The 24,579-nt window shown below is 39.5% G+C and overlaps 1 protein-coding gene across 3 annotated transcripts in view; it reads left to right on the top strand.

The window, feature by feature from the left end:
• The window catches only part of dock1 (dedicator of cytokinesis 1), a 555,786-nt gene that overhangs the window by 336,196 nt on the left and 195,011 nt on the right, over window positions 1-24,579 (top strand). For all 3 annotated transcript variants that reach the window (XM_072239408.1, XM_072239407.1, XM_072239409.1), the window contains 2 exons: window positions 2,060-2,161; window positions 3,985-4,079. In XM_072239408.1, the coding sequence (XP_072095509.1) occupies window positions 2,060-2,161; window positions 3,985-4,079 (197 nt within the window). The remainder of the gene's footprint in view (window positions 1-2,059; window positions 2,162-3,984; window positions 4,080-24,579) is intronic.

The following is a 24,579-nucleotide window of genomic DNA, read 5'->3' as shown; positions in this document are numbered from 1 at the left end:
GAGATGGATAGGATGCTAACTATCGAAAAAAAATCAGGGAGGTTTGGTTAATTACTCCCCCCCTTAATATAGCCCAGAGAATGAGTAAGCTGATGCTCATTCATGAACATCTGAGACCACACTTCCTCATCTCTGTTCTTCTGGGAAATCAAAACCATGGTCCTCATCTTGGTAGTAGAGGAGGCCATGTTGGAATGGGAAGTAGACTTGAAATATAGTAGAGGACACCATGGACTGAATGGTAGTGAGGGAGTATGTGTAGGGGCAGGTGTGGCACTTGCTCTGCTTGCAAGGATAAGTGGCAGGAGGGAGATCAGTGGGGAGAAACAAGTGGACAAAAGAGTCGAATATTGAATGATCCCTGCGGAAATTGGGAAGGAGGGAAAGATGTGCTTGGTAGTGGGATCCTTTTGGAGATGGAGAGATGGAGATTACAGAGAATTATGTGCTGGATACGGAGGCTTGTGTCATGGTAGGTGAGAATAAGAGGGACTCTATCACTTGTGTGTTAGTGAGAGTATGGGGTGAGGGCAGATGTGCACGAAATGGAAGAGCTGCAGGTGAGGCAGAGTTGATAGTGAAGGAAAGGAAGCCTCTTTCTTTGAAGAAGGAGTTATCTCAATTGTTCTGGAATGAAAAGCCTCTTACTGAGAGCAGATGCAATGGAGATGGAGGAACTGAGAAAAGGGAAGGGCAAGTGACAGGGTGGAACAAGGTATCGTCCAGATGGCTATGAGAGTCAGTGGGTTTATAAAAGATAACAGTTGATAGATTGTCTCCAGAGATGGCAAACAAGAGATTGAAAAATGAGAGAGAGGTGTCAGAAAAGGACTAAGTAAATTTGAGGGGACCTTGGAGGTTGGAGGCAAAGTTGATGAAGCTGACGAGCTCAGCATGGGTGCAGGAAGCCGCATGAATGCAGTTGTCAGTGTAGCTTAGGAACAGTTGGGGAGTGATGCTGGTGTTGGCTTGGAACATGGACTGTTCCACATCGTCAACGAAAAGGCAGACATGGCTAGGACCCACACAGGAGTTCATGGCTAAACCTTGCATTTTAAGGAAGGGAGAGGAGCCAAAGGAGAAATTGTTGAGGGTGAGGACCAGTTCTGCCAGATGGAAGAGAGTTGTGGTGGAGGGGAACTGGTTATGTCTGTTGTCCAGAAAGAAGTGGGGAGCTTTAAGGCCCTCCTGATGGGGGAATAGAAGTGTATAGGGACTGGACATCCATAGTGATAAGACGATCATGGCCAGGGAACTTAAAGTTATTGAAGATTGAGAGCGTGTGAAGTATCACGAATGTTGGTAGAAAGGGACTGAACTAAGGGGGATAAAACTGACTCAAGGTATGCAGACAGGTGTTCTGTGGGGCAGGAGCAGGTAGAAACAGTGAGTCTACTTGGTCCATTTTTCTGAAATTAATTCACCCAAAATAATTCCCTTTGTATAAAATGGCATGTGTGTTCTTCATTTATTGAATAAATCATTTGTAGTATCAGTAAGTGCTATTAAAATATTTGTACTGTAGTGTTATAGAGACATAGAGCAATACTTCTGTACTACTGAAGCATACCCTTTTTTGTGATAGACCTCCCCTGAAATATAAACCATGGGTAATTTGCAAACATTGGGTTTCAACCTTTGACATTTGTACATCTTAGTAGCTATTTTCTCTCTGAAAAAAACTTGAATGAATTTATCATTTTGTAAAGTGGCCCCTGACTTGGGGATAGAACTGAGAGCAAAATTGTTAGCCTACGTTGTATTTTTTTGCATTAGGCAATCTGACAAATGCCTATTTGTAACTAAATTCAGTCAAACTTGTTATGAGTACCAAAGACTCAGTACCTCATTGAGTGTATAGGATAGATCATGAATTTGAATTTCCTTTACCAATTTGGCAACTGTAAAACTGCAATTACACTCAAATTTAAGAGAGTTTATGGAAATATTGAAAGGGATACTTACAGGTGAAAATATTATGGATGATACATTGCATGATGCTTAAAAGCATTGATTTTTGTGATCTGAAAATAACAACACTGTGTCTGTTTTAATCAAGGGAAACTTTGTTGCTTGTATGACTGCCATCCTTAGGCAGATGGAAGATTATCATTATGCCAATTTAATCAAGACCTACGGGAGTATGCGATCAGATGTTGTGGTAAGTGGAAATGACATCCTTCACATATTTGTTCATTTAGTTTTCAGAATCAAGATTTGTGGATGACTAACAGGTGCATAGTAGTATTTGGAGCACATTTGTGCCAAAATATTGTGATGAACTGTGAATTTGCTTTAACCTGGAATGCATCTCAAATATATTATGTTAAAAGAAAGCTTAGTTTTCTGACAAGTGTGCTATAGTTGCTCTTGCAGAATGCCGTAAGTTGCTGCTTGATTGCTTGATTGTTGTCATCAATCATTCATGCTTCCTATACACCATACTTCTCATCACATTTAGAACCTTTTTGGCTTTTTGTTGTTTTCCTCCTGACATTTCTCAATCCTATGACTTTATCTTTCTTTTACCTTTTGAACTTCCTGTGCTCTTCTTGCTTACTGCGTGATTGCCATTCACTAAATCCTTAATTGTTAGAATATGCTTTCCATCATTCCATTTAGCAGTCATAAGTAGAACCAGGACAGAGGCTCTTGGGCAATAGATTTATTTTCCCCGATTCTCTACTGCTCTTATGGTGCATTGTACAGAAAACAAAAGGTGTGGCTGTATCATCAACACATATAAAAGTTGCTGGTGAACGCAGCAGGCCAGGCAGCATCTCTAGGAAGAGGTACAGTCGGTGTTTCGGGCCGAGACCCTTCGTCAGGACTAACTGAAAGAAGAGCTAGTGAGAGATTTGAAAGAGATTAGTAAGAGATTTCAAATCTCTTACTAACTCTTCTTTCAGTTAGTCCTGACGAAGGGTCGCGGCCCGAAACGTCGACTGTACCTCTTCCTAGAGATGCTGCCTGGCCTGCTGCGTTCACCAGCAACTTTTATGTGTGTTGCTTGAAATTCCAGCATCTGCAGATTTCCTCGTGTTTATGGCTGTATCATCAACTCATTAGGACTGATTCTTCCGTTATCTCCCAGTCATTAATTGTTTGTTCCTATGTCACACTGCTCATTCTCATATGGTTCACAGTGCAATCTTCTGCAGGAATGCCACCTCATGCTTATCACATGCTTTTGCATGGTAATGTTTGAAGAATGTATAAGTTTCAAACTTATTTGAAGAAAAGCTCCTAGACAAAATTGGTAGCTGCTGAAAAAATATATTCCATTGGCAAAGTTGATTAAAACAAAGAAAGATCAGGTATATCTCAGGCGACACAATCTCATTTAGGCTCTGTCAAAATTCTGAGCAAATATATTAAATCTAAACATGATCTTATAGAACAGGGTCACATCTTTAAAAATTACATTTAAGTAAATGCAAAAAAAGTTGGATGATATTTTTGTTGCAAAATATGAAAAAACCTTGAACTTCAGATTTTAGAAGCTTCAGATGATAAATATATTAAAAATGTTACTTGAAGACATTTTGTTCAGTGAATGAGTCTAATAGCTGGACTTTGCAATGACAGAATAATATAGACTTGATTTAATATAGAACTTATTCTGCAGTGACACAACTCTTTAACATAAAGAAACTGCATCAAAGGCTAGCAAAAAAAAATGGCTTTGGTACAGTTTTAAAAAATTTTACACTGGAGTGCCACACTAGATTTTGTGTCAATTCTTTAGGGCGGGACTTGAGTATACATTCATTTCAGAGGGGAGAATGTTATCACTGGGCTGTAACTCATGTCAATCTTGAGTCATTGATTGAATTTGAAATCATGCATTTGAAGTTGTAGGAAAAAGTGAAGCTTGCTTAAAATGTATCATTTGCTAAAATAAAAGTATAAAGTATTTACTGTAAACCATCTTACCATTTGGAACTATGATTTGAAAACTTGAACAATTGTGCTCCATTGTAGGATTTCCTGATGGAGACATTCATCATGTTCAAAGATCTTATTGGAAAGAATGTTTACCTTCCTGACTGGGTTATAATGAATATGATGCAGAATAAGTAAGTATAACTACTGAACTTTTATTGGGATACATCTATTCCAGTTTTGATTGAAAATGGTACTTTTCCCTAGAAGAAGCAAATGAGTATAATTAACCAGAAATTGAAAAGGCCAGTTTTCTGGTCGCAAACAACAGGAATTCTGCAGATGCTGGAAATCCCTTACTCACTCTTCCTTCAGTTAGTCCTGACGAAGGGTCTCGGCCTGAAATGTCGACTGCACCTCTTCCTAGAGATGCTGCCTGGCCTGCTGCGTTCACCAGCAACTTTTATGTGTGATGCCAGTTTTCTGTAGTAGTTTTCTAGTACATCATTTTTAAAATCCTGTTTTACCGATTATAAGCAAATTATAGAATCTGGACTCTTCAAACCTTTGTTTTTTTTTCTTAATTCCTTCGGGTAGAAAATACTAAATGTACTGAATTTCTGTGTGCAAGACAGTTGACAATCAGGTTAATGAGCCTCCATCAAAGTCAGAAAAAAGTTGGAAATACACTTTTTCTCCCATCTTAATGTGCACAGAAAATGGAATTGTTCAGAGGAAACAAAAATAAATACTTTGTGATAAACTGAAGACCAGAAATGTAGAGAGATCGCATTTTCAGCAACCCTGGTAAAAGAAAATACAGAAAAATCAGACCAAGAAAAAATTATCTGAACTTGATGGGGTGAATGAATTTTAACATTCATTTTGATCTGTATTCAAAAAAATTGAAGAAGATAGTTTGTTAAATAAAGATTTTCTTGCCCTATGAAGAACTTCTACAAAACTAAGATGAACTTTTAAACTCTGAACCATTTAGACTCATCAATAGCAACAAATCAAAGTTTTTTAACCTTTACCATAGCATAATATGATTACATCACCTGATTGCTGAACAAGCAACTGATGAGATCAGAAGTTATGGAAAGGTCAATAATGTTGAGAATTAAAGGCACAAAGGAGAGAGTATAGTAGATGGAATTGTGCACTTTCACATAGACTTGCTATATCCTTTTCTCATATTTACAATGTCATTTCATAAGAAATAAGTGCATCTGGCTCTTTGAGCCTGCTCCATCATTCATTGGCTGATCTTATAGCTCAATAGCTTTGCCTCACTATCTCCATTCTGCTTGTCCAGAAATCAGTCAGTTCTCTGTTTTGAATGAGCAAAATGTCTGAGCCTTCAAAGGAGAATTCCAAAGGTTCACCATCCACAGAGTGAAAAAATTTATCATTTTAGTCCTCAATGGAGACTGAAACAAGGTCTCCATTTTGGGTCAATGACCTTTCACCGGGACTAAAAATAAGTTAGAAAACAAGCATATTTTAAGTTGTATAGAAGGAGGTGGGTTAGAGAGAACAAAATGAATCTAAGAGAGTGGATGATGCAGTTGGCTGTGGTAAAAGCCATCTCATTTCAGACGATTTGGATGGAGGACATGCTATAATTACAAAGAGGTGAATGAGCACAGAGCGCAGTGTGGTTGATGGAAATTTGAAATAAGGAAGAATTCTGGAAACATTAATCTGCTGAGGCTGTGCACATATAAAAAAAGTAGGCAAGCAGTGCAAGTGCTAGGCTTGAGAAGGTCTCAGAGGAGAAGTTAAACAACCAGAGATCCTGGTGCATATTGGTACCATTGACATAGATAGAAAAAGGGAAGAGGTCTTGCACAGTGAGTATAGAGAGTTAGGAAAGATGGTGAGAAGCACAACCTCAAATGTAGTGCTATCTTGATTACACCCAGTAACATGTGTTAGTCAGGGTAGGAATAAAAAGCAATAGTTGCTGAATGAATGGTTGAAGAACTGGTACAGGGCAGGATTTCACATACTTGGATCATTGAAACCTGTTCTGGGTCGGGAGTAACCTGAAAATAGGGACAGTTTGCACCTTAACTGAGGGGAGCTAACGTCATGGCTGGTGTGTTTAAACTATTTTGGCAGGGAATGGGAACCAGCGGATAGAAACATAGAAAATAGGTGCAAGAGTAGGCCATTCGGCCCTTCGAGCCTGCACCGCCATTTATTATGATCATGGCTGATCATCCAACTCAGAACCCTGCACCAGCCTTCCCTCCATACCCTCTGATCCCCCTAGCCACAAGGGCCATATCTAACTCCCTCTTAAATATAGCCAATGAACTGGCCTCAACTGTTTCCTGTGGCAGAGAATTCCACAGATTCACCACTCTCTGTGTGAAGAAGTTTTTCCTAATCTCAGTCCTAAAAGGCTTCGCCTTTATCCTCAAACTGTGACCCCTCGTTCTGGACTTCCCCCAACATCGGGAACAATCTTCCTGCATCTAGCCTGTCCAATCCCTTTAGGATTTTATACGTTTCAATCAGATCCCCCCTCAATCTTCTGAATTCCAACGAGTACAAGCCTAGTTCATCCAGTCTTTCTTCATATGAAAGTCCTGCCATCCCAGGAATCAATCTGGTGAACCTTCTTTGTACTTCCTCTATGGCAAGGATGTCTTTCCTCAGATTAGGGGACCAAAACTGCACACAATACTCCAGGTGTGGTCTCACCAAGGCCTTGTACAACTGCAGTAGTACTTCCCTGCTCCTGTACTCGAATCCTCTTGCTATAAATGCCAGCATACCATTCGCCTTTTTCACCGCCTGCTGTACCTGCATGCCCACTTTCAATGACTGGTGTATAATGACACCCAGGTCTCGTTGCACCTCCCCTCTTCCTAATCGGCCACCATTCAGGTAATAATCTGTTTTCCTATTTTTGCCACCAAAGTGGATAACTTCACATTTATCCACATTAAATTGCATCTGCCATGAATTTGCCCACTCACCCAACCTGTCCAAGTCACCCTGCATTCTCTTAGCATCCTCCTCACAGCTAACACTGCCGCCCAGCTTTGTGTCATCCGCAAACTTGGAGATGCTGCATTTAATTTCCTCATCCAAGTCATTAATATAGATTGTAAACAACTGGGGTCCCAGCACTGAGCCTTGCGGTACCCCACTAGTCACCGCCTGCCATTCTGAAAAGGTCCCATTTATTCCCACTCTTTGCTTCCTGTCTGCTAACCAATTCTGTATCCACATCAATACCTTACCCCCAATACAGTGTGCTTTAAGTTTGCACACTAATCTCCTGTGTGGGACCTTGTCAAAAGCCTTTTGAAAATCCAAATATACCACATCCACTGGTTCTCCCCTATCCACTCTACTAGTTACATCCTCATAAAATTCTATGAGATTCGTCAGACATGATTTTCCTTTCACAAATCCATGCTGACTTTGTCCGATGATCTCACCACTTTCCAAATGTGCTGTTATCACATCTTTGATAACTGACTCCAGCAGTTTCCCCACCACCGACGTTAGGCTAACCAGTCTACAATTCCCCGCTTTCTCTCTCCCTCCTTTTTTAAAAAGTGGGGTTACATTAGCCACCCTCCAATCCTCAGGAACTAGTCCAGAATCTAACGAGTTTTGAAAAATTATCACTAATGCATCCACTATTTCTTGGGCTACTTCCTTAAGCACTCTGGGATGCAGACCATCTGGCCCTGGGGATTTATTTGCCTTTAATCCCTTCAATTTACCTAACGCCACTTCCCTACTAACATGTATTTCGCTCAGTTCCTCCATCTCACTGGACCCTCTGTCCCCTGCTATTTCTGGAAGATTATTTATGTCCTCCTTAGTGAAGACAGAACCAAAGTAATTATTCAATTGGTCTGCCATGTCCTTGCTCCCCATAATCAATTCACCTGTTTCTGTCTGTAGGGGACCTACATTTGTCTTTACCAGTCTTTTCCTTTTTACATACCTATAAAAGCTTTTACAGTCCGTTTTTATGTTCCCTGACAGTTTTCTCTCATAATCTTTTTTCCCCTTCCTAATTAAGCCCTTTGTCCTCCTCTGCTGAACTCTGAATTTCTCCCAGTCCTCAGGTGAGCCACTTTTTCTGGCTAATTTGTATGCTTCTTCTTTGGAATTGATACTATCTCTAATTTCTCTTGTCAGCCACGGATGCACTACCTTCCTTGATTTATTCTTTTGCCAAACTGGGATGAACAATTGTTGTAGTTCATCCATGCAATCTTTAAATGCTTGCCATTGCATATCCACCATCAATCCTTAAGTGTCATTTGCCAGTCTATCTTAGCTAATTCACGTCCCATACCTTCAAAGTTACCCCTCTTTAAGCTCAGAACCTTTGTTTCTGAATTAACTATGTCACTCTCCATCTTAATGAAGAATTGCACCATATTATGGTCACTCTTACCCAAGGGGCCTCTCACGACAAGATTGCTAATTAACCCTTCCTCATTGCTCAAAACCCAGTCCAGAATAGCCTGCTCTCTAGTTGGTTCCTCGACATGTTGCTTCAAAAAACCATCCCGCATACATTCCAAGAAATCCTCTTCCTCAGCACCTTTACCAATTTGGTTCACCCAATCTACATGTAGATTGAAGTCACCCATTATAACTGCTGTTCTTTTATTGCACACATTTCTAATTTCCTGTTTAATACCATCCCCGACCTCACTACCACTGTTAGGTGGCCTGTACACAACTCCCACCAGTGTTTTCTGCCCCTTTGTGTTATGCAGCTCTACCCATATCGATTCCACATCTTCCCGGCTTATGTCCTTCCTTTCTATTGCGTTAATCTCCTCTTTAACCAGCAACGCCACCCCACCTCCTTTTCTTTCATGTCTATCCCTCCTGAATATTGAATATCCCTGAACGTTGAGCTCCCATCCTTGGTCACCCTGGAGCCATGTCTCTGTGATCCCAACTATATCATAATCATTAATAACAATCTGCACTTTCAATTCATCCACCTTGTTACGAATGCTCCTGGCATTGACACACAAAGCCTTCAGGCGCTCTTTTACAACTCTCTTAGCCCTTATACAATTATGTTGAAAAGTGGCCCTTTTTGATGCTTGCCCTGGATTTGTCAGCCTGCCGCTTTTACTTTTCTCCTTACTACTTTTTGCTTCCACCCTCACTTTACACCCCTCTGTCTCTCTGCACTGGTTCCCATCCCCCTGTTGTGAACTAACCTCCTCTCGCCTAACCTCTTTAATTTGATTCCCACCCCCCAACCATTCTAGTTTAAAGTCACCTCAGTAGCCCTTGCTAATCTCCCTGCCAGGATATTGGTCCCCCTAGGATTCAAGTGTAACCCGTACTTTTTGTACAGGTCACGCCTGCGCCTAAAGAGGTCCCAATGATCCAAAAACTTGAATCCCTGCCTCCTGCTCCAATCCCTCAGCCACGCATTTATCCTCCACCTCATCGCATTCCTACTCTCACTGTCGCGTGGCACAGGCAGTAATCCCGAGATTACTACCTTTGCGGTCCTTTTTCTCAACTCCCTTCCTAGCTCCCTATATTCTCCTTTCAGAACCTCTTCCCTTTTCCTACCTATGTCATTGGTACCTATATGTACCACGACCTCTGGCTCCTCACCCTCCCACTTCAGGATATCTTGGACACGATCAGAGATATCCCGGACCCTGGCACCAAGGAGGCAAACTACCATCCGGGTCTCTGGACTGCGTCCACAGAATCGCTTATCTGACCCCCTTACTATCGAGTCCCCTATCACAACTGCCCTCCTCTTCCTTTCCCTACCCTTCTGAGCTACAGGGCCGGACTCTGTGCCGGAGGCACGGCCACTGTCGCTTCCCCCAGGTAAGCTGTCCCCCCCAACAGTACTCAAACAGGAGTACCTATTGTTAAGGGGCACAGCCACCGGGGTACTCTCTATTACCTGACTCTTCTCCTTCCCCCTCCTAACCTTGACCCACTTGTCTGCGTCCCGTGGCCCCGGTGTGACCACCTGCCTGTAACTCCTCTCTACCAACTCCTCACTCTCCCTGACCAGACGAAGGTCCTCGAGCTGCAGCTCCAGTTCCGTAACGCAGTCCCTTAGGAGCTGCATCTCGATGCACTTGGCGCAGATGTGGACGTCCGGGAGGCTTGGAGACTCCAGGGCCTCCCACATCCGACGCCGAGAACAACAAACTGCCCTCACACTCATACTGCCCCTCTCCTCAAATAACAACAGAAAATGAATGCCAAACCTTCCTCGCCTCGCCCGTTTCCGCCTAAGCCCGGTGAGCCGAAGCCCTTAAGCCTTCACTCTGCTCCTGGTTCACTCCGCCCCTGCAAACTCCGCTGCCCACTGTATGAGGCTCTGTTCCTTTTAAATCTGCTGCGCTGCACTGCCCGACGTCACACGCCTGTGCAGTCCCGCCTCTCTGAATGTCGATGGAGAAAAAAACCCGAAAATTTCAAAAATGTCTTCCTCTGCACTCCCGCTCCGACTCTCAGACTTCCTTCTTCGATCAGATTAGAAAATGGAGGAATTGAGAGGAAAAGAAGGGATTGAGAGGAAGATTGGTGTTATCCCCAGTACAAACGGGCAGGAGAAAGTTAACAGGCACAGTGTGGGAGATAGGTTGAGGTGTAAATATTGCTGGGAATATTAAGGATGAGGGTGATGAATTCAGAGCATAGATCAATATGCAGAACTATGATTTTGTGGCCATAACTAATTATTAAAAATGCTCCTCTGTTCAGTCAAGGTGGCATGAAGAGGGTGAGAAACGTTGTCCAGAATTGCCAGGATTTTCCGTTGGGTCCTTTGTTCCACCACAGCCTCCAGTGTGTCCAGTTTGACTCTTATAACAGTGCCAGCATTTCTAATCAGTTTATTGAGCCTTTTGGCATCACACATGTTGATGCCTTTTCCCCAGCACACTACCGCATAGAAGATTGTTCTGGTAACAGCAGACTGGTTGAGCATGTGAAGGAGAAGCCTGCATACTCCAAAGGTCTTCAGTCTTCTCAGGAAGTAGAGGTGACTCTGGCCCTTCTTGTACACAGCCTTTGTGTTGGTACTCCACTTAAGTCTGTCATCCAGGTGTCTCCCCAGGTACTTCCAGGTCCTCACCACATCCATTTGCTCACCATCAATAGTAACAGGGAGCAAGACAGACTTAGTCATCCTAAAGTCTATCACCATTTCCTTTGTCTTACTAATGTTGAGTTGCAGATGATTCATCTTGCACTATTTGACAAAGTCCTCCACCAGGACCCTGTATTCATCTTCCCATCCTCCCTTTATACACCCACTACTGTTGAGGCTTCAGAGAATTTCTGCAGATTACATGACTCAGTGTTGTATCTAAAGACCGAGGTGTACAGGTTAAACAGGAAGGGAGCCAATATGGACTCCTGTGGGGCCCCAACACTGCTTATAGCCATGTCTGACACACATATTGTGGTCTGCCAGTCAGGTAGTCCGTTATCCAGGATAAAATAGAAATCATGTTTTACTAACTTGATTAAGGTTTTTGAGGAGATGATAGGTGATGATGAAGGTAGAGCTGTGGATATTCATGAGATCCATAGTGACTTGGCCATTTAGATTCAGAATTGGCTTGCCAATAGAAAACAGAGGGTAGTGGTCAATATAGTGTTGTCGTGAATAGTACAGAAGACTGGCAAAAGATAGAGTGGAAAATACATCAGGTGCAGATGCGGACTGAGAAATGGGAAATGATTTTGAAGTCTATCACCACATACAGCCCTAGGATTCTTTTTCCTGCAGACATACTCAGCAAATCTATAAAATAGTAACTAAATAGGATCAATCGATAACAAGCTGTGTAAATGCAAATATAAATAGATAGCAATAAACAACAAGAGCATTAAATGACAAGATAAAAAGCCCTTAAAGTGAGACCATCGGTTGTGGGAACACCAGAAATAGAATGAGTGTAGTTATCCTCTTTTGTTCAAGAGCCTGATGGTTGATGGGTAGTAAGTGTTTGTGAACCTGGTGGTGCGAGTCCTGAGGCACTTGTATCTTCTACCTGATGGCCTGGGAGGTGAGGATCTTTGAGGGTGGATGCTGCTTTTCTATGGCAATGTTTCATGTAGATGTACTCAATCGTAGAGAGGGTTTTACCCATGATGTACTGGGCCAAATCATTACCTTTTATAGGATTTTGCAATGAAAGGTATTGGTGTTCCCATACGAGGCTGTAATGCAGCCAGTCATCACATTTTCCACCACACATCTATTGGAGTTGCCATGGTTTTTGGTAACATGGTGAATCTCTGCAGACTCCTAAGGAAGTAAAATGCTGTCACGCTTTCTTTGCAATTAGATCTATTTGATGCGTCCAAGACAGGTCCTCTGGGATAGTGACATCCAGGCATTAAGTTACTGACCCTCTCTACCTCTGATCCTCCGAGGAGTATTGGCTCATGCATTTCTGTTTTCCTTCTCCTGCAGTCTACAATCAGTTCCTTGGTCTTATTGACATTGAGTGAAAGGTTGTTGTTATTACACCATTCAGCAAAATTTTCAATCTCCCTCCTGTATGCTGATTCATCACCATCTTTGATATGGTCCGCAACAGCGGTGTCATCAGCAAACTTGAATATGGTGTAGGAGCTATACTTAGCCACACAGTCATAGGTGCAAAGAGAGACTTTTCTCCAAAAGGTTTATGGACATATTGCAAAGCATCCATATAGCAGAGAGGACACAGTCTGATCAGCATAATCCAGAGCAACAAATCTGTTTCAATCAACTTTTTTCCTTCTACAAATTAAATGTACAAACGTCTAACCATAATAACACCAACAGTTGAAAAACCTAGATTCACTTCAGTGAAGATTATAAATTACATTGTGAAAGATCTTCCACTATCTCAAATTCACCAGTCCACCTTTGCCTTTGATCATGTTGTTCCTTATGGTGTGCTCCAGCGTGCAGTCTTCCAGTGCAAGTATTGCTGCTGGCCATCAGTGAGCTGCAGCACTGGGTTTCTCCCAGCACATAGCTGACTACAGTGACAACAACACTGTTGACAGCTCGTTGGTTGTCATACCCACTGTTTAAATTGAATGTCTGTGGAAAAAATGAAAGGAACAAATAAAAATCCATTTAAAAGAATGAGAACATTTAAACCACCTTTAATAAAAATAGGCTTTATTTACTATTCTCACTACACTGCCCCATTGATTTCAATGTGTTAACCTGACACAGTTTCAGCAGGGAAGGCGGATATCTGTAGATGTTTGCAGGGGGCTTTTTTGTGCCCATCCATCATACCTAACTGCTGTGTGGTTCTCAAGGGATTTATCCCATGCACATATAAGCTGCTGGAGGAACTTAGTGGATCGAGCAACATCTGAGAGGGAAAAGGAGTTGTTACATTTCAGATTGGAACCCTGAATCAGGACTACCCCTCCTACAGATGCTGCTTGCTAAGTTCCTCCATCAGATTCCTTGTTGCTCCAATTCCAGTATCTGCAGTCTTGTGTGTTTCCCATGCACAAAAATTGCTGAGAAAATCTTTGATAAACTGAAAAGCCATGCTCTATCTTTGAGGTGTTTGAAATTCAGCGTCTCTGAATGCCCCAACTGCCATTCTTTTGCAGTTCAACCCCTATCTGTGTGAATGGGCTTGTTGTAGATTCTGCACCATATCCAAACTGGAACAAGAGCTTTGAATACATTTCCCAGTCTGAATTCCAGCAATGGAACATGGTGACAGATTTGCTGGTGGGAACTTGACAAGAACTTTAGGACTTCCATGCTTCAATTCACACGTCAAAACTCACTTGTATATATGTGAATAAATGCTCACAGTTGACTCCAGAACTGTCTATAAAATCTGGACCTCTAGGCTTTGTCTGACTGAAAAGGATTATAGAAAGGAATTTGCTTCACCACTGCTGCAGGAAGCTTCAAAGTATTTTCCTTTTAAACCATTGATCTCAAATGCAAGATAATTAATTTGTATTTGCAGACAAAAAAACGGTGTTGTGACTAAGATAACTCTCAAGAAATAAAGCAGCAATAATTACATCCATCTATGAAGCAAATTTAACAAAGTAAAAACATCTCAAGACATTTTGCATATAAAATAGGCCAGAAAAAAATAGTGCTGAGTAAGAGAAGTCAATGATGATCGCAAACTTGGTCAAAAGATAAAGTGTATCTTAAAAAAGAACAACGAGAAAGTAACAGACAGAATGTCTTAAGAATGTTATTTCCAGTGCTTAGAGCTTTCACAACTGGGAGCACAGTTGCCAATGCTGCAAAAGTAAAATCTGGGGCTAGTTACGAAGATTTGTAAATTCTGTTTTTTACTTTGCCAGAAACTGGTATTGGAGAACAGACCCATTGGACATAGATGCATGTAATTTTGTTATGAACTGGGATATTGTCAGCAGCATTTAGAAAGATTTCAGTTTTTTGGAGCGTAAAACTAGTCCATCATCGAGAAAAGAATGGATGAGGGTTTCAGGGGCATCTAAGCTCATTCAGGAACAAATTGTATTAAATTATGGAAATGAAAGTGGATGGTCTTTATGTTGCCAGCAATAAGCTTTAATATTGAATTCTATTTCATAAAAGGTACCAAATTTGCCAGCAGTCTAGATCACTTATAAGCTGTTGACAGGGTAAAGGTGGAGTAGAACCACAAACAACCTCTCTGTTTGAAGATTATCTCCTTCCCCTGAATATTATGATGTTGCAATAAGGAATAAAGAAAGGAATTGAGGGCTAAATCTCACTGACATATTATCAATATAAACAGTAGCATGTAGAGAACTTATAAACGTTATCACCGAAACTAAAATTCCTGGTTTTACGAACTGAATGAAAGGCTGAAATAATCCTGAGAACTTTGAGAGCCGTAAAGACATGCACTCAGGTTTGCTGGCTGTAAAATTCTTCATATTTTATACATTTTCAGTGTCTCTGATATTTAGAGAATTTGAAATCTTTTTTGATTGAAATTTGTTAATAGAAATAAAAGGATGATGTTGGGACAATTAGGAGATAATGGAAAGGCAAGTATTAGAGGGACAGAGAAAACAGTGTTGATGAACGAGTAATGAGAAGTGTGTCCTTTTGAGATGGGAACACCCATATTTGCTATATATCCCACCTCAGATGTAGCAGCTGCTTTCCTTCCTAGATTAGTCATCTTCACAAAGTAGAAAAAAATAGACACGTTGTCGTCAAAGGCAAAAAAAAAAAGCTGTCGGTTGTAGCAGGAAAAGAGAGAGACTCTGTAAAAGCAGTATAAAGGTAGCAGCCTTGTCAATTAGTCATGTGTAATCCCAGGAGTTTGCATATGCAAGGAGCTTAGCCAATGGTATGCTAGCTTTTTCATATCCTAGAAATGTACCTAATTTTGCAACTAATTGGTTACCAAGATTCTGAAGTATGGGAAATTACTAATAATGTGGGGGAATATCTTGATGAAAGGTCTCAGTTCGAAACATCGACTGTTTCCTCCCCTCCATAGATGCTGCTTGACCTACTGAGTTCCTCCAGCATTTTCTGTATGTTGCTTAGGAGACTGTAGGAGATGTTAAATGCAGTAGGTTCCAATACTACACATGTAACTACTACATGCAAGAGATTTAATTTCACGAAAATTTAATTTAGGTTGTTGTTAAAGGTCCATTGTTAATTTTTTCTGTAGACTTATTCTTCAGAGGTCAGCTTTTTTAAAATACTTCCTTGCGTTTTGAGATATCAGCATTGCTGGCAAGGCTGGCGTTTACTATCTGCCCATCATTGGCCTCAGAAGGTATTACAGTATTCCTTTTGTATTTTCTTTTGGTCAGCAGTCGTCGTTATTAAGCAAACAAATAAATCTTTTGAAATATATTAAATATCAATACCACATTCTAACAAAATAATAGACACTTTGAAGTCCATCTTTTGTATATCTACAAGACTCTTTTGATATTGGAGTGCTGTAATTGTCCATTATCTGACAATTAGTTAATGAGGGGGCTAACATATTGTGCTGATTCGTCTGACGGTCTTCACAATAAGATATTCTTTAGAAATGGTAACTTCATGTTTTGAAAAGTAATGAAAATGATACTCGACAGTAGTTACTGAAAAGCAGTCTGAAGTAGCAAGTATCAATGTGATTGTTATTAGATGTATTTGGCTGCCTTTCGAAAACAAAAGGTTGAATTTCTTTGTGATGAACTTGGACATGTAGATCTTGAGTGAAATAGTTCTTTGTTAGGGATTAATATGTGAGTTTTACATCAAATATTGAAATATTTGGGATTTTTAATGTGCGTTACAGTTTAATGTTTCCTTGTTCTGTTTTTGATCTTCTATATCAGAAACCTTTTTCTGTCTAGCATCACATCTGTCATGTTGTTCCTAAGAGCAGCATCTGTGAATTAATTTTTAACACAACACCTGCTCTGTTCATAAGCTTTGCACACATGAAGCTCATTCCAAGAAATGGTTGCAGAGTAGATTTGCCAGTCTGTTACAAATGAACCTTCTGTATGCATAGGTTTTAGCTCATTTGTTCTATTTCACAGTGAAGGCTCACTTGATACCCTCTTGCATAGTGAGTCTGATTCTAGACTGAAGGAACTATATTGGCAAATTTCGAAATATATACTTAAAAATCTAAAAAATAGTTGTAGCAAATCATTTAAGTTTATTTATGCTTTAATTTATCTTCATTTTGTCCAAATGTATGTAATTTTAAAGCTCAGGCACTGTTCTAGATGAAGAACATTTCCTATTTCTTTTTCTGTCAGCAGTTGTTCCTCAATGAGACAGTACCCTCGTTTAGCAGAGTAGGTGTAAAGTTTTCTCTTCAAAAGTTCATACTTGTAAAGAAAACCTCTCAAAATAACATTATAAGTATTCTTACCTCTCAAACCCAATGGCCTAAATCCATTTTTGCACATTTCATCTTCTTCAAGTAGTCTGGCAAAGGAATGTTTGTCACTAAATGAAGCTGGTAACAAAAAAGGGGCTGTTACAATTAAACCAAAACTGCTATAAAGCCATTACAAGATCATGATAGCTCCTAAAAAAAATCATATGGAATAAATTATTTCCTACATTTGGAGAGTGAAGTATTTCAAATTCAAAAGACATCAGTTTCAAAAGAGAAGATCTTAGAAACGATGCACTGCTGCAGCTGAGCAATGGAAAGATGGAATTTTAGATGTCTTGGAGAAATTGGAATAGCTGACTCAAGTAAATAAGGTATAAAGATGGAGGAGAGAGCCTCATTTGCCTCTTTTGAGCAAAGATTTGTATCCCTTAGAAATTTTTATTTTGTCTCTTAGACTGATTTGTAATACGTTGTGTTTTGATGGTCAGTGCAATAATATATATTTTTAAAATACCTTAAGAAGAAAATTTGGACATGGTCGCCTTGTATCTGCTGGAGTATAGAAGAGTAAGAAGTAACTTCATGTAAACATACCAGGTCCTGAAGGATTTTGACAAGGTAGATGTGGAGAGGATATTCCCTTTGTAGAACCAAGGATCACTGTTTAAAAATTAAACAATGACCATTTAAGGCAGGAATGTGATGTTCCCCCCCTCCCCCCCCAGAGCATTGAGAGTCTTTGGACTCCTTGTTCTCAAAAATCATTTAAACCTAAGTTTTGGATATTTTTAACACTGAGGTTGATAGAGCTTTGATAAAGAAGGTGATTAAAATATTACTGGTGCTAAGTTGGAATATAGAACAGTTTCAGTCAGATCAGCTACAATTTTATTGAGCAGAGAAGCACTGCAAGGTATGGCAGTAATTTCTAAATTCTGAATCACTAAGTTTGTATGCAAAATTTGAATTATTTATTTAGATCAGATGTATTATGCAGCCTGGGGAAAAATACACACGCAGGACAACAATACTTTTTTGGGTCTTAAATTCCTTTATCTGTTTTAGATGTTTCATTGCAGAAAGAGGGTATCAAAATAAAAACAACAAAATAGATTTTAAAAATCTGTTCCCGGTATTACAATCTCAGTTTAACTTCAGACCACATTCCTGTTACGTATGCAGTATGAAAATAACTAAAACAAAGTATACAAAACCAATACAGTAGTGGCAATTATTTGGCACACACGTGCTTAACTTCCAAGCACATATAGGTTAGTCCTTGAAATGAATTCTCCTCGCTCACGCTAGTAGGCCGATTAAGGAACTTCAAAATCACGCTATCCAGCGCTGATAAGTTTACTTGAGAAAATCTAAAGCATCCACATGTAAAACACTTTAAATAACTGATATTCTAGATTTACAGTCAAGTATAAACAAATTTACATGGATCTTATCAAATGTTATTCACCTTTCCTCACCAAACCTGGGAATAGGGCTACACATGAGGCTGCTTCACAAGATATCCATGGTATTTTTTTTAGATTAAGAAATTTTTGCATTAAGAAATGATACAATATTTCCTCTGGTGTGATATCACAAAACACAGGACAGACCAAGACTGAAAAAACTGACAAAACCACATAATTATAACATATAGTTACAACAGTGCAACAGTGCAATAATACCATAACTTGATGATGAAGTCCATGAGCACAGTAAAAGTTCAAAGTCTCTCAAATGTCCCACATCTCACGCAGACGGGAGAAGGAAGAAAAACTCTCCTTGCCATGCCGATCACAGTCCGACTCTGAGTCATCCGAAAACTTCGAGCTCTGATCAGCTGTCCGACACCGAGTACTAAGCGCCATCTCTGTCCGAACAATTTGACCTCAACCTCGGTCGCCAACAGCAGGCAAAGCAGGCGTATCTTGGGTTAAATGTTGTTGACGTAGTTAGTCAAGAGGGATGAGAAGGTGACTGAGTGAGGCAGGCATATGGAAAAAATGGAAGAGAATTCGAAGTGCTTGTAATCTACCATATCTTGCAAGACTTCCATGTACTTATAGGCCAGGTAAACCAAATTATCATTAATAGTATGAAGGACAAATTCATGGAGTGTTTAAGAGAGGTTTAGTTTCAGATTGGTATGTTAAGAAATCAATGAGGGAACAAGCTATTTGAAATCTAATCCTGTTTATGAATAATGATAAATTAAGTGATATGATTGCAAAGAGGCCTTTTGGGAACAGTGATCATAATACAATAGAATTTCATGTATATAGATTGGAAGTGATTCAGATAAATCTGAAACTAGGGCCTTAAATCTGGAAAAAAATAACACCAAATCTTGAAGGCACGAGGTATGAATTGGCTATGATAAGTTGGTAAACTTTATTAATAAGTATAATAATAAGCCATCAAGGGCTAATTAATAGAGGTGATATTTATCCCTTTAAGGTAAAAATGCGCCAAAAGAAAAAGTGATCGAGGCATGGCTAGCAATCGAAGTTAGAAATAGTACTAGATCAAAAAAAAACAGACTGTTGCCAACAAAGGCAGTAAACCTGAGGATTGAGAAAATTTTGGAATTCAGGTAGGGAAGATCAATTATTGATAAGTAGTATGAATGCTAAATAGTCTAGTAAGAAAAGTAGGGTGGACTACGGCGATTCTACAAATATATAAAATAGATGAGTTAAAGTTAAATGTGAACTAAGGTAGGAGAAATTATAGCAGTGAATAAGGAAATAGCAGAGAAAACTAACAAAACTTCTGTCAGTCTTCGTTGAAGAAAACATTGAAATTCTACAGGAAATAGCAAGATACTATTGGTCTGGTGTGAATAAAGGACTGCAATGAGCGTTAGAAAAATGTATTGGAGGAATTATGGGATTGTAAGGTAATGAATACCTATGCCTGTGTGCTGGTGTTTTGAAAGAGATGTCCACAAATATAGTAGATGCATTGTTTTGTCATTTAAGAAAGTATGTTGAAAGAAAATCGAATCATTTTATTCTGGTGTGAGATAGGGAAAATGCTGACAGCTATTATTAAGAGGGTGGTAACTGGACATTTTAGAAATTATTATAGGATGAGCATGGTCAACATTGACTTATAAAGGAAAATCATGATTGACAAATATGTTAAGAATGTTTTATAGTTACATCTAGCATAATAGATTGTGGTAAAACAGATTAGTACAGTATCTTTGGATCTTATTAATTAATTGCCGCATGAAGTTATTTAAAAAATACAGCACATGGTATTGCGAGGAATACACCAGAATAGAATGAGAATTAGTTAATGAACAGGAAAAAGGAATAGAAGGTGCCAAAAAAAAATCAACCCTTGAGAGAAACTCAGTGGGTCAGGTGGAGGGATGGTCAATGTTTTGGGATGCACCAAAACCAAGCAGTTTGTGTTTTGCTTCAAATTACTGCATTTGTAGTTTCTTGTGTCTTCAGGAATTGACAGATGATTTTCAGCATTGAGTGCCTGTGACCCCAGCTATATCAGTGATTTGGCTGAGAAAATGAATTATGATAACCAGATGATATAACACAGTGTGAATGGTAAGGAAACTGCAGAGAGGCTCCGGGGGCAAATTGGCAGGTTAAGTGAATGGCCAAGGATGTGATAAACAGAAGATAATGTAGAAAAGTATGAATCTTGGTAGAAATCATACCAAAGTGGAGTACTTTTTAAATGATGGTTTGAAAGGAATTACTGTTCAGAAGGGCTTGGGGAATCCTTGTACACAAATTATTGAATGTTACTAGGCAAACAATTGATAAGTTGTATTTTATTGAAAGAGGATTTGAATACAAGAGAAAGGATGTCTTGCTCTTAATTCTAAAGTGCCCTGTTGAGAAGGCATCTGAATTGTCATCTACTTGGATGTTCTCACTGTCAAAGGAATTGTAATAGATGGAGTGCAAAGAAGGTGAGATTGTGGGTCTAGCGCATGAGAAGAGACAAAGTATACTGGGATTGCATTCTCTTTAATGTGGAAGATAAATAGGTGATCTCATTGACACATTCAAAACTTTTGCAGGACTTGACAGGACAGGTGCTGATTTCGTGTATCTCAGAGTTTATGGTCTTATAAAACCAAGGGTTATTGTCTTGGAATAAGGAGTCTGTCAATCAGGACAGAGATGAAAAGAAATCTCTGCATCCAGATCCAGATTGGAGCAAATTTGTTGGTTTTCTGCAAACAAATGAAGGTTGCAAAGCTTAAATGCTGATGACATTTAAGTGCTACATTTGAGGAAAATGGTGCAGGAGTGCAATTGATTGTTATTTAGTATTTTACAAAATTTTATAGTTTTACATTGTTTTTCATCATTTTCCATCTAGCGACTCTCAAATTATTCATTAAGATAAATAAGTGGCAGATATAGAGGAAAACAGAGAGTGGATGTTACTAATTCAAAGTTCATGTATTATTGATGTATACTATATACAACCTTGAGATTCGTCTTCTTACAGCCAGCTGCAAAACAAGGAAGCACAATAGAACCAACTAAAAAAAACATACACAATAAAGGCTGTCAAAGACCCAATGTGCCAAAAAAAGAAAGAACAAAATCATGCATATATTGAGAAAGGAAACTACGCAACATGAATCACAGAGAACCCAAAAATGAGTCTACAGCCACAGAGCTGTTTCAGCGTTGCAGCTTGTCCAGGAGCCCGATGGCAGCAGGCCACAGCACGGAGCTAGTTCAGCGCTGAGGCAAATGAAGCCAGTCTAGCAGCCTAAGTAAATCTCATGGAGTAGTGAGCTGAATAGTGGTTTATCTTTTGTACTTGGCCTTGATGCTTTGATCTTTTTAATCTGGCTTTGCACTTAAATTGGCCAAACATGAATTTGTTCTTTGCTACTGCCACCTCAATCGGGCCCCGGGTCCGCTATAGCAACAGATGTCACGGTCATACCTGCATTCTCAAGAGTCCAGTTCGCTGAATTCTTCAAGATGCCACAAAAATGCCAAATCTTACAGATGGTTCAAAAATACAACTCCCAAAGAGAACTTACAGGTTGTGAATTGCAGTGATAGTAGTTCAGAAAAAAAGTGTAATTAATAAAATAGTGGCTTTGTTTGATGCCCGTAAAGCATCACTGAGTCTTGCCAGCGCCATCTTAGTTTTGGAAAGCAAACAAAATGCTCCTGTTACAATTCAATAATAGCAATGAATCCTATCATTTATGAAAGGAGAATTCATGTGAGCAAGCGCCACCTTTAATAAGACTTAGCTTGAAGATATGCAATGAAGCAGTTTCTTCTGATATAGAGTGCACTTGAATTTTCAGACTAGAGTACTGTCACCATTTTAAAATACAAAGGTAGACCTTTATTATAGTTTAGACAAATCTAAGTAATATAAAGAAGAAAAAATAACAAATTAACAATAGTTATTTCATTTTTGAACTACTTTTCACTTCGGTGCAGATACAAGTTAAAACCTAACCTCCAAAACTTATATTTAACACCTTCAAGTTGTTCTGAAACTGCTTTACAGGGAGTAAAATGTTTTTTTCAAAATTAATGTATAAAACATGAGGGACATTTTGTACATAGCAAACTCCCACACAATGATGTTTTAATCATGACTGTATAATCTTCTAGTGATATTGGTAGGGAGATAATTATATGCGATATCATCAGGGTTAACTGCCCAAATTTCTTTGATATGGTATCTTTTAGTCTTCACCTGAAAGGACATATTGGACCATGGTTCAACCCTTCATCCAGAAAAAGAAGAACTGCCACCCATATAGCAATCCTTCAGTAGTCAGAACTTTTTAACATGCCTTGTTTCTATTGATTAACTAAGAATGCAGCAAATTTTAGGTTGATTCAGCATTAATAAGATGAAAATGCCGGTTTTCAGTTTACAGCAGATGAGATATATTTCATGTTGCTTCATTTAATATACATGTAGCATTTAAAACAATATAAATGGCAACTCTAAAATTTATGTTGGTACAACACCAAATCATTAAATCACTTCAGCAATTTATGTGACTATTTGATCATTTCAATTTACAGTACTGTGCAGAAGTCTTAGGCACAAACAGTTGCAAGAATAAGTTTGTGAACCCTTTGCAATGACCTGGTTTTCTGCATTAATTACTCATGAAACATGGTCTGATCTTCATCTCAAAATCACAATAATAGAAAACCACATCTGCCTAAGCTAATAACACACGAACAATTCTACTTCTCATGTCTTCATTGAATACATTGTTTAATCATTCACAGTCCAGGCTGGAAAAGTATGTAAGCCCGTATATTTAATAGCTGGTAGAACCTCCTTTAGCAGCAATAACCTCCACCAAATATTTCCTGTAGCTGCTGATCAGACTAGAAGATGACAAGGAGGAACTTTAGACCATGCCTCCATACAAAACTGTTTCAGTTCATCAGTATATCTGGGGTACCTTGCATGAACAGCACTCTTCAGGTCATGTGACAGCATCTCAACTGGGTTAAGGCCTGGACTCGGCCATTCCAAAACATGAATTTTCTTCTTTTTAAACCATTCTGTTGTTGATTTACTCCTGTGTTTCAGATCGTTGTCTTGTTCTATTAAGCTTCAGGTGATGGACCACTGCCCTGACATTCTTGATATAATTTTGAATTCATTGTGCCTCAATAATTGTAAGCTCTCCAGGCCCTGAGGCAGCAAAGTAGCCCCAAACCATGATCCCTTTCCACCATGCTTCACAGCTGGTGTTGGTGTGAGTGCCCTTTCTCTTCCAAACATATCACTGTGCATCTCTGCCCAAAAGTTCAACTTTTGTTTTATTTGTCCACAGGATATTGCCCCAGACGCGTTATGGAACATTTGGGTGGTCTTTTCCAAACTTCAGACATGTTTTTTTTTGGAAAGCAGTGGTTTCCTTTGTGGTGTCCTTCCATAAATACCATTCCTGTTCAGTGTTCTTCTTATAGTGGACATATGAACAGAGACTTTTGCAAGTTCTAGAGATTTCTGTAGGTCTTTTGCTGTTATACTTAGGTTCTTTTTTACCTCTTCAGCGTTGCATGTGATTTTTGCAAGATGCCTACTTCTAGGGAGAGTAGCAACGGTACTGATTTTTCTCTATTTGTAGACAATTTCTCTTACTGTGGACTGATCAACACTCAGGTCTTTAGAAATGCTTTTGTAGCCTTTTCCAGCTTCATGCATCCCTACAATTATTCTTCTAAGGTCTTTTGAAAGTTGTTTCGATCAAGGCATGGTGCACATAAACAGATCTTTCTTGAGAAGAGTAGGCTCTGTCAGTAACTTGACTTGGCGAGCCTTTTTTATAAAGGGCATGGCACCTCTACAGCCAACACCTCCGATCTCAACTTATTGGCTGGAAAACCTGACTCCAAGTAGCTTTTGTAGCAGAGGTTCACATACTTTTTTGAACCTACACTGCCATTGTTTAGTTGCTCTATTCAGTATTGACTAGAAATACAATTGTTTGCATGTTATCAGTTTAGCAGGTTGTGTTTGTCTATTATTGTGACATAGATGAATATCAGTTAACGTTTTATGAGTAATTAATGCAGAAAAACAGGTATTGGAAAAGATTCACAAAATTTTTCTTTCAACTGTATGTAACTAAGGCTTTTGCACAGTACTTCATTTATCAACATGGAGTGGTGAGAGGGTTGGTAAATCTGGCAGGAGCAGATGCTGAGAATTGCAAGCGTGGAGCAACGCAGGAGGAGTGTACGACATGTGGTAGAGTAGGACTGCCGGGGCAAGGGGTGGCGCAGGTGCAGGCACACCCAGTCCTGAGACAACAGGCATGGTCATT

The sequence above is a fragment of the Mobula birostris genome, chromosome 21, assembly GCF_030028105.1.
Source record: "Mobula birostris isolate sMobBir1 chromosome 21, sMobBir1.hap1, whole genome shotgun sequence".
Lineage (NCBI taxonomy): Eukaryota > Metazoa > Chordata > Chondrichthyes > Myliobatiformes > Myliobatidae > Mobula > Mobula birostris.
This window is presented reverse-complemented; position numbering and strand designations above follow the sequence as displayed.